General features: G+C 28.7%; 2 protein-coding genes across 2 annotated transcripts; both read left to right on the top strand.

Annotated features, from left to right (window-relative positions):
- The first annotated feature begins 49 nt into the window (after positions 1–49).
- LOC148231271 (sodium-coupled monocarboxylate transporter 1-like) lies at positions 50–2,946 on the top strand. The gene is made up of 11 exons (XM_088194833.1): positions 50–300; positions 346–505; positions 565–682; positions 748–815; positions 881–1,035; positions 1,542–1,682; positions 1,752–1,860; positions 1,926–2,035; positions 2,118–2,292; positions 2,364–2,617; positions 2,684–2,946. The coding sequence occupies exons 1-11, from the start codon at positions 122–124 to the stop codon at positions 2,934–2,936; spliced, it is 1,722 nt and encodes a 573-aa protein (XP_088050959.1). The 5' UTR covers positions 50–121; the 3' UTR covers positions 2,937–2,946.
- Positions 2,947–3,925: 979 nt separating this feature from the next.
- On the top strand, positions 3,926–9,803 carry LOC148231270 (sodium-coupled monocarboxylate transporter 2-like). Its single transcript, XM_088194595.1, has 11 exons — positions 3,926–4,254; positions 4,978–5,137; positions 5,211–5,328; positions 7,646–7,713; positions 7,786–7,940; positions 8,023–8,163; positions 8,246–8,354; positions 8,420–8,529; positions 8,904–9,078; positions 9,145–9,395; positions 9,460–9,803. The coding sequence occupies exons 1-11, from the start codon at positions 4,037–4,039 to the stop codon at positions 9,710–9,712; spliced, it is 1,758 nt and encodes a 585-aa protein (XP_088050721.1). The 5' UTR covers positions 3,926–4,036; the 3' UTR covers positions 9,713–9,803.
- The last annotated feature ends 1,478 nt before the right edge of the window (positions 9,804–11,281 follow it).

The following is an 11,281-nucleotide window of genomic DNA, read 5'->3' as shown; positions in this document are numbered from 1 at the left end:
GACAAACAATGATTCAACATAAAATTTTGAGAGCAGTATCCTATAACTCATTTCATACAAGATGTTTCAAAAAGTGCACGCGTTACATTTATTTTTGTTAATATAATAACAATAACTTAAAATGACAATTGCATACTTAGATTGGACTGACTATTCAGTGTTTGTATTGATGTTATTAGTATCGGCATTAATTGGAATATACTTTGGTTGCTTTGGAAGCAAACAGAAAACTGTTGATGACTATGTTCTTGGTGGGAAGTCTATGAATAATATTCCAGTCGCATTTTCATTAATCGCCAGGTATTAAAACTAATTTATTTTTAATAAGCATTAAATTAAAATAAGTTCAATTTCTGGTATCACACTGATTGGAGTGCCTTCAGAAATTTACACAGAAAAGGCAACATTTTGGATTTTGGTTCCGACACATTTCTTCGCCTGTCTAATTGCCAATTATGTATTTTTGCCAATATTTTTCGAATTAAAAGTTACGAGTATAAATGAAGTACGTATATTTTATTTAATTATTTTGTATCAATGTATTATTAATTATTTTTAATATAGTATTTAGAACTAAGATTCAATCGCACCGTACGCTCTTTGACTTCAGCTTTTTACAATGCCACTTACTTATTATTTTTGCCTTCTGTTATATATGTACCATCATTATGTTTGAATCAAGGTATGCATTAAATATATTAATTTAATTATATAATAGCAAATAAAATATTTTAATATTATTTACAGTGACTGGAATAAATTTACATTTAATAACAATTGGAATAACGTGCGTTTGCGTCTTTTACACTATGATTGTAAGATCAAATTTATTATATTGTATGCAATATATTATGAAACATTTTCTAATAAATATTAATAGGGTGGTCTTAAAGCAGTTATTTGGACAGACTTTTTTCAAATAGTAGTTACAATACTGGCATGCTTTTTAATTATCATAATTGGAACATATCAAGTTGGAGGTGTAACAAACGTATTACATAAGGCATACGCAGATGGAAAGCTTAATATATTTGAGTGAGTTTATAATGAATATCAAATCAAATATAATATCAAATCAACATAAATATGTATATATTTATAGTATACTAAAAATTTAATTCATTTATAATAAGTAAATAATCATAAAAATTAGTAACCTATCAAAAATATATTTTTGTATTTAATAACAATACACAATAATTTTTTTACTATAAAGATCTATTTTCAATATAAAATTTATTTATTTTATTATGTTTACTAATATGTAGATATTCCCATTTAAAATAATAATTTAAGCAACGTTGATACTGTTTTTAAAATATGTATTAATTTACTTTCTACTTACTTAAAAGCTTTCTACATAAGCCTAGGTATTTTTAAAAATATTTTATGCTAATAAAATTTACCTAATAAAACAATTCATAAAACTTTTTCTTTCTTAAAATAATTTTTAATAACAATCATATAAGAAAATATATTATAACATGTAACAAGCTCAATATTATTAATAAGATTTAATATTATTCTATTTTTATTTACAGTTTAGATTTCAATCCATTTCAACGCACCACTTTTTGGACAATATTTTTAGGATCGCTTTCTAACTGGTCAATGATCGTAGGATTCGGACAAGCAAACGTGCAGCGATTCAGATCTCTGAAATCTCCGCAAGATTCACATTTGTATAATTTTCATAAATTAAATATGACATGCTACATTGTACTTGACTATTTTACGATCAATTTATTTAGGGTAATGTTCATATATTGGCTCGGATTCGGACTTTTGACCACATTGAGCGTTTACGGAGGATTACTTTTGTATACCACATATTACGGCTGTGATCCCATTGAACAAAAGGTATATAACGAATTGAATTAATGTGGTTTCATAAATTTCAATAATACGGTTGTGTGTTATATTAGTTGGTCTCCAGGGCCGATCAAATATTTCCTTATTTTGTATTGGATAGAATAGGGCACATACCGACTCTTCCAGGACTTTTCATTGCTGGAGTATTCAGTGCTGCTTTAAGGTATTTTAAGCATTATATAATTAAATTATTTTTTAATTCAGTCTTTAATAATGAAATATTAAAACTATAAATTTTATTTCAGCACACTTTCAACAGGTTTGAATGCAATCGCCGGTACAATATACGAAGATTACATTAAAAGATTCAGAAAAAACGATAAGCATGCTCACATAATAATGAAAGGAATAGTCTTATTTGTTGGAATAACTTCAATTCTGTTCGTGTTTTTAATTGAGAAGATGGGAAAAATCTTATCAGTAAGATAATCAAAAACTGCATTACGTCAAATTGTTTATATCTTTGTAATCTAGCATGTTTTTTTATGTAGATGAGTTACATGATAACAAGCATTATGTCAACACCGGTCAGTGTCCTCTTTTGCTCTGGACTTTTAATCCCTTGGGCAAACTCAAAAGGAGCTATAGCAGGAGCTTTCAGTTCAATGGTGTTCCTTGCATGGATAACAATCGGTTCTAGTGTTTCAAAAGTCAATTTTCTATCAACTAGTGTCTATCCAATAGACACGTGCGACTACCAAAATAAAACTTTAGAGGAAATATCGTCTTTAAATTCTACTCAGATGTAAGTGGAATCGTTTAATATAAAATAAAATAGATAATATTTAAATACATCTCTTTTATTTTACAGACATGATCGAAATGAAGGAGATGATGTATTTTTTCTTTATAAGCTATCCTACATGCTGTATAAACTGAGCGGTTTAATCGTGGGACTTACAGTTGGAATTATAGTCAGTTTTCTAACAGGAGCTACAAATGCTTCAAAAGTTGATCCAATGTTAATATGCCCGCTTTTAAGAAGATTTCTTCCTAAGAGAAAACATGAAAATATAGAAGAAAACATAATGCTTAATGTTGAATCTGATGTAAATAAAAATTGATAAAATTACACATTTTTTTTATAAAATAAATATTAGCATTACATTAACACATGTAAGTATACAACGAAATTCTATCTAAGTATATATCTAGACCAGACGCGTACGGTGAGATTCATTCCCTTTCGCTCGCTCGCGTGTTTAGTGACGAGAGTGAGTGAGAAGAAGTAGGCGTGCGGAACAGATGTAACGCACTCCCTTATCGCTCTCACTCTCGTCGCTTAACACGCGAGCGAGCGAAAGAGAATTTATCTCACGGTACGCGCCTGATCAATACATTTTAATTAATACTAAAAATACACCATTGATTTAAACATGCGTTTGATGATTTTTAGTATTGATTAAAATTTTCGCTGCCTTCTTGCAAATATTGTCTAATGGGGGCGGCATTTGATCTTCAGCGCCCCCATAATATGTCTTGAACAAAAAACGCCCACATATATCTTTTCAGCGCCCACCGCAGGGCGGTACCGCCCCCGTTGGAAACTTCTGCTTTAGATCCTTTTCGAAACCTTTACAATTATAGATTTATAAACGACATTGGATTTAATAAAATAGCTATGTGATAATAAACACTCAAGCACTCGCAGAGATGCACTATAGCTATAACTATAAACATAATACAAAGTGAATAAACGTATAAATTTAAAATAGTTACAAACATAGTCAGAGCAGAAACAAAACTTCCTTTTTTTCTACAATATGCTTTAATTTATCATTTTTTTTTTTGGTATTACAGCAACTGCGCAAAACTCGCATTATCTCTCATATCCTGGTTAGCACTTTATACAATCTTACAACCATTTTTTATCTCAATGTCAAATATTTATACAAATAATTAATTACAATTTAAACTATCTTTCGTCATATAAACGTCATATGTAATAACCATATAATTTAATTTACATTAAACATGTTTGTTTGTTTTCATCGTTTACCCAACATAGCCTTGTCTTTAATTTCATAAAACAGTGATTTTTATATTTAACTGTAACAGTTCGCATTCGACACTTGAACGGTCGACTTTATATTGAGAAATAATATGTTTAGTTTTATATTTAGAATTGCTTTCGTAAAAACAGTTTAAACATAATAAAACGATCATGGGGTTGAACGAAACGATTACGCTTCACGGCAGTCTGGAGGAAGTCGCTTATTTCGATTGGAGCGATTACACCGTTTTTGTGATAATGTTGGCCATTTCTGTCCTGATCGGAGTGTACTTTGGATGTTTTGGCAGCAAGCAAAAAAGCATGGGTGAATACTTCCAGGGAGGAAAAACGATGAACACCTTGCCGGTCACTATGTCGCTGATGGCTAGGTAAAAGTCGTTGCTATATTGGTGCTACAACCTATGATTTTTCTTATATGTATTTCATTTATCTACAAGTCTACAACTATACACTTTTTCTACATCAGTGATTGTAGAAACAGCAGCAATAACATCCTGAAAAATGAATTAGTAGTGTGTAAAAATAAAACAAGAAAAACATCTCTACTGAACTAAGAATCATTTTAAATATTGAGCTACACTAAATGTTCTTTGAGTAAATTTGATGTGAACTCCGCTGGATGTAAGTTCAAGGTGAAACAAGACAAAAATAAAATGAGAAGTTTGAGTTTAAATTTATAGCAATGGTAAGAGATTAACGTTTCTCTTCTTTTCTAATTTCTTAAGCAATCAATTGCGATTTTAGGGGAACTGGAATCACTGTTTTTATCTAATAATATATTATTATTATATTGTAGTTAAATAAATCTGGCAACAATGAAATTTATATGTACTACTACCTATTAATAAAATCAGTTATCTTTAAAGCATGACATATTATTTTGTTATTTGTACCATTACCAGAATATTCATTTTTAGTGTTAATTGGTGAGAAAAAAAATACAACAGTGATCCTTAATTTTTCTTTTAGTCAAGCCGCTAAAACGCCGTGCATGTGTATAGTTGTATGACTCTTTTCAGATATCTTGTGTGGTTTACATAATATAAATAATGCTTAAAAATGTTGTCTAACACAAACTCTATATTTTTCAGTTGTGTTTCAGGAGTAACACTTGTAGGTGTACCAACTGAAGTATACACAGATACCGCAACCTACATATTGATTATACCAGCATTAATACTAGTAGTGTTATACTCGAGCTATTTCTTACTACCTGTGTTTTATGAATTGGACCTATTCAATGCCTATGAAGTAATGACTCCATCAAAAACATATTTTGCTTTACCATGATAATTTATGTAACACACTGACATTTTATTTACAGTATTTAGAACTCAGATTCAGCAAAAAGGTCAGACACATGGCATCAGCAATATGCTGCATCTCATATTTATTAACGATGCCATCTTTTATATACGTACCTTCACTTTGTTTAAAACATGGTAAATATAAACATTCTATAATAATACAGCTTATTAAATAAAATTTGCAGTTCTTAATAAACATAAATACTACTGTAAAAAACTAGATGCCTATGATCAGTATCAGTCACAACAAATCTGTTTTGCGTTCATTATATCGCACTTAGCGCTCCTAAAATCACTCTTACTGCTATTATTTTTTTAATTAAGAAAAAAAACATATTATTCTTATTATGTGTGCTGGTATTTAACTGAATTATTTATATTTATCTTATTAGTGAAATCATTGTGAAACTATGGTCTTTTTAAGAAAACAGAAATATATATTAGATTGCAATATTATTTATACTAAAATAATAATCAGCTTTTAATTTTACTTTAAATGTCCTGCCCAAGCATTTACGCGTTAATTTTTATATTAAAGGCTTAGTTATTTAGATATTAAATTATTATTTATGCGCAAATAACATTTGAATCCCATATAATTTTTATTATTACTATAAATGCGTAATATCCTTGCCATGTTGCACTATTTAAAACAGGTCAAATTGAACTTTGGATTTTAGACTTAGTAGCTGTACTAAGGTTGGCGTGAAGAGGGAAGCGGTTGCTTCCTTGGTCTTCTAGATTTCGGTCTATTCTTTGTGTAGCTTAGCTTAGCACAAGTAAATTAGAAGTAAAAACTTAAAGCTTTTGATGAAACTTCTTCTCAGAAATAAATTTCGAATGAAACTGAATAATGTGCACTATGTAAAATTGAATAAGTTTTTCTGCTCGCGTGGCCAATTTTTTTATAATAATAATAGCATATTTTTATAAATAAAAATTCGTATGCCACTGCCAGGGTTCGAACCCGCAACATCAGAATTACTAATCTGAGACGTTACGGACTACGATATTCCGTCCTTAAATTAAGACCGATATAATTTTGCTTTATTGCGCTTTTAACGCATATTCGAAACGAACGCTTTCTACCTCGTCAGATGGTATCAAAATAAATAACATTAGTACATTAAAAAACAAGCACATTCGCACACACTCAAATATAAAACAAATATTCTAAAAGGTGCAAACATATTTATTTAATTAAAAATCTTATTTCTCATTATGAATTGTTTTTTTACACGACAAAGTGTGACATTTAAAAATTTTAATACAATTTGTACAGAAATATTTTTCTATGACAACACCAAGATATTTTATTGGTAATGCTCACCCCCGCTATGTGTACCGGAGCTGTATTGTCTACCTTGCATTATTTCTGCCCTCAAAAGAGGTGAACGGAGTAAACATGTTTTATATTATATTGCAGTAGTTTCACATTCCCCAGTAACATAAAATATAAAAGCGGAAAATTTTAGACAAAAAATTATACAAATATTTTTAAATAATATTATAAGCTTGCGTTGGTATGCAACACTTTCTTATAATTACAAATTATTTAAAATTTGAGTATAATTCATTCCAAAAAATATCAACAAAAAATATTAATGCTAGTTCCCATTTTTTAATGACTAGATTCAACAACCAAAACCAAAAATACGTATTTTTTGTTATAAATATATTATTTAGGTAGAAATTATTTTGTATATCCTAAAAATATTTCACAATTATATTTGTAATTTTAAATAATATTGTATACTTCATTATGATTACAAAAAAAAAAAAAAAACAGTGGAAAAATAAAATATAAATATGTTTAAGATAAAAGTAAAAGTCATTCTAAATATATTGAAACACGTTCTCATTTTTTGAACGACTAAATAAAAATATAAAATATCAAATAAAAAAGTGTTTCAAACCAATTTATTTTTTTATTTTTTAATTCTACAAAAAATATATTTTTTACTTAAAATTATTTTCCATCAGCAAAAAAATATTTTTAATGGATAAAATACATTTTTACTTTCGTTTTGCTATTTTATATGCACAATGAAAAGGTTAAACGTGTTACAGGAGAAAGTGAAATTTATTGCATGTGTAATTTTATTCATATATAATTTCTTCCTTGGATAATTTTTGCTATGTAATTTTATCACATGTACTTTTTTTCTTCTGTTCTTTTTTTTTGCATGTATTTCCATTATGTAGCCGTACTTATGATATCCCAATATATGCTGTCTTAAATTAGCCGTTTTAGCCGTTACAGCAAGCAATCGCTTATCTTAGATCACTCTTTGCGCACCATGCGATCGTAGTACTATGGTAATCCAACGTTTTTTTGTAACAAACCATAGTCTACAAACATAAATGACAAAAAATACAAATAAAACATTTTTATATTTACTTTTTACTCAACATTTGATATTTCTATAAAAATGATATATTTCTTTTTTAGTCACTGGTATTAATTTATACGTCATTTGCGTCGTTATTACGATAGTTTGTATATTTTACACAGTAATCGTAAGTCACACATATTTTACAAATATTTCCAATTTTAAATATCATATTTTTTAATTATATTTTTTTATACAGGGTGGTCTAAAAGCTGTTGTTTATACAGATTTTTTCCAAACAATAGTTACTCTAGGAGCATGCTTAGCTATTATAATCATAGGGACTGTAGACGTTGGAGGTTTTACTCACGTCATGAAAACTGCCTATGACGGTGGAAAATTAAATATTTTTAAGTAAATAAATTTTTATATTAATCCAATAAATAAATACTGCGTATTGCTAATTAATTAAATAAAAAATGTGGTAATATTTCAGCATGGATCCGAATCCATTTCAAAGGACGACTTTCTGGAACATAACTGTGGGCTCGTTTTTCTCCTGGGTTTGTTTCAGTTCGATAATTCAAGGGAGTGTTCAAAGGTTCATGTCTCTTCCTTCGGCTAAAGAAGGTCATAGGTAAGAAATTTATTAATTTAATATTTTAATATTTTAATAATAATTGTTAAATGAAAGAATTAAAGCATTTAATTAATTTCAGAGTTATGATATATTTTGGAATTGGTATGACGTTTATGACTTTAATCAGTGTATACAGTGGCTTATTGATTTATACCACATATTATGGATGTGATCCTATTGAACATGATGTAAAATATTACTTTTTTATAAATTTAATTAGTTTATGATTAATTTATATTATCTATAAATTTAGGCCGTGACTCACGCAGATCAAATCTACCCATATTTTGTGTTGGATAAGATTGGATATGTACCAGCACTTCCGGGTTTGTTCATAGCTGGAATATTTAGTGCTGGTTTAAGGTATTTAATTACGTAGTTAATTAATTTATGAATTTAGATTTGGTAAATATTGATATAACAGCAAACGATGTCAAAAATATTTTAACAATTTAATTTCACAAATAATTTAAATTTATGGTTAAATAAATAACATATATAATGGTTAATAAATTAATTTTATGCCACCTTATCATATTTTTAAAATAATTTTATTTTCCTGATTTTACAACTCCTGCCTAATTAGTACGATTCTACTAACATTACTAATGTGTGAGCACAAATAAAATAAAATATAATGGAGCTGAAACAATTTATCTTTGTATTTTGCAATGTATTTTTGCCATACCATTATCTAGAGCTAACATACATAACAATCTTATTATTCTATGATTCAGCTCATTATCTACTGGATACAATACAATAGCCGGTATAATTTACGAAGACTACTTGAAAGACAAGATCAAGAACGAAACTCGATCTCAACATATAGTAAAAATTTTGATTGTAATAGTAGGACTAGTAACAGCTTTCTTAGTTTTCATCGTTGAAAAAATGGGCAAAATATTATCTGTAAGTCGACTTAATATTACTTATAATCAATTTCATACTACGTGTTAACCTCAGTTTTTTTTATAGGTCACCTACATGATATCTAGCATGACTTGTGCACCATTACTGATAATGTTCATTTTGGGAACAATGTTCCCGACAGCCAACACCAAAGGTGTCCTGACTGGAGCAATTTCCTCAATACTGTTCCTACTTTGGTTGACAATTGGATCTAGTTTGAGACAAGTCAATTCTGTGGTTAAGAAAATATATCCTGTAGTAGATACATGTCCGAGCTCACATGTTGAACACTTGGAGTTGCTATATTCTATACAAAAGTTAGTATTTTATATATATAATACAACATAAATAAAAATGTTACATAAAAAAATTAAATTCTAGTTCTACTAAGCCAATTGAAGCAGAAGAAGTATTTATTTTATATAAGCTTTCATACATAATGTACGTATGTTTTGGAACCGTTATTGGAGTGGTGGTTGGAGTTATAATAAGTCATCTAACAGATCCTACTGATCCTGCTTCTTTAGACCCAATCTTGATATCTCCTCCATTGAGAAGATTCTTACCAAAGAGAAGAGATATAAAGGATCATATACAATTAGAATCGAAGCTCATGCTGAATATGTTAGATTAAATCAAATACAAATTCATTATAATTGTATATAGTATTGACTGAGTATAAATAAATGTTCATTGTGTAAAACATGCAATTTTTTATGATTTACTATCACTGTGTTTATTTTGAGACATTTTATCTACGTCAAATAATGAACATTATCTAAAACGTTGATAAGATTATGTTAAATGTCTATATATGCATTATAAACATACTAATCTATACTGAAACATAGTTTTGGTAAAAAACTGTTTAAAAATATTTCCATTTATATTTATAATCACTTGATAAAATATTTAATATAAAAGCATAGGTGGTTATGTATATTTATGAATACTTACGCGCAATGTATCATTGATCATAAGCTTCAGGAGCCACGTAAAGACGTAGAAAAACAGTGTTTCTAAAACTTTTAAACTAGAATATGTATTTATATATTTGTATCACCATTATATTTATTTTTAACGTAATCATAATTTGGTTACCTTAAGAACAATTTTTGATTCCAGCGACATTTAAATTTAGTAAAGTCCTAAAAAGGTTTTGCCGACATACTTTATCAAATTAATCGGGTGACTATTTACTCCATTTTATGCAACCTGGAAACACTAGCGAGGCAACGAGAGCAACATATATTTTGATTGTACAACGACCGGCGGCGCCCCGTCCGCCGCGCCGGTCCCATCTGTGTCTAATTATCACCCGTCCCGGTTCGTCAAATTCATTATTTTATTACCGTTACTTATTCATACTTTAATGTCACAACACTATTTTGCCTATATATATAACGTCTCTTCCATAGCATTTTCAATTTTTGCACAAAAGAAACAAATACCTGAACTAATCTCGCTCCTGAAGTTAAACCGAATAAAAAATATTTTTTTATATTTACTACTTTCTTATCTTTATTTAAATATCCTTTAATTAAATTGCTTATATGAATAATAAAAATATTATAGTATTAGCATTTTATTGATGATTTAAGACAGGCATGGCGAACCTAGGGCATGCGTGCCCGAGGTGGCACGTTTGAGAATTTGGATTGCACGCAAACGATTTCCAAGTTCAAAAATATTTTTTAATTTGAAATTTAAAAAATTTAAATCTTGATTAAATAACCGGTGAATTATTAATTTATTTCATTTTATTAATTATCAAATGTTTTCTAAGTTAAACGACAGTCGTTTTAAAAAAATAATTAATTATTTATTTTTTCTATCTTGGTAATTTTTTTACTCCTTGGGCACGCCACACAATCGAGGAATACTATTTGAGGATTTTTGGCACGTGACCCCAAAAAGGTTCGCCATGCCTGATTTAAGAGATTCGATAATATTCTTAAGGATAAATCAAAATGCTGAAAAATCAGACGTAGGCGCAGTATTTTAAAACGTTAATATACAATATAGTGTTAAATAGTGGAACTTGTTAATAAAGACGTGTGTATAACATAAATATGTGATTTATGGTCACCGAGTTATTATGGCTGATCCGCCCTAAAGATAACTATCTATTTTAGTTAGACCACGAGCGATTTTTTTTTAATGTAAACATTTCAGGGGGCAAGTGCAGGTAATTTTAAAATCA

The sequence above is a fragment of the Plectrocnemia conspersa genome, unplaced genomic scaffold, assembly GCF_051122295.1.
Source record: "Plectrocnemia conspersa isolate PC_06_02 unplaced genomic scaffold, ASM5112229v1 ptg000010l, whole genome shotgun sequence".
Taxonomy (NCBI): domain Eukaryota; kingdom Metazoa; phylum Arthropoda; class Insecta; order Trichoptera; family Polycentropodidae; genus Plectrocnemia; species Plectrocnemia conspersa.
This window is presented reverse-complemented; position numbering and strand designations above follow the sequence as displayed.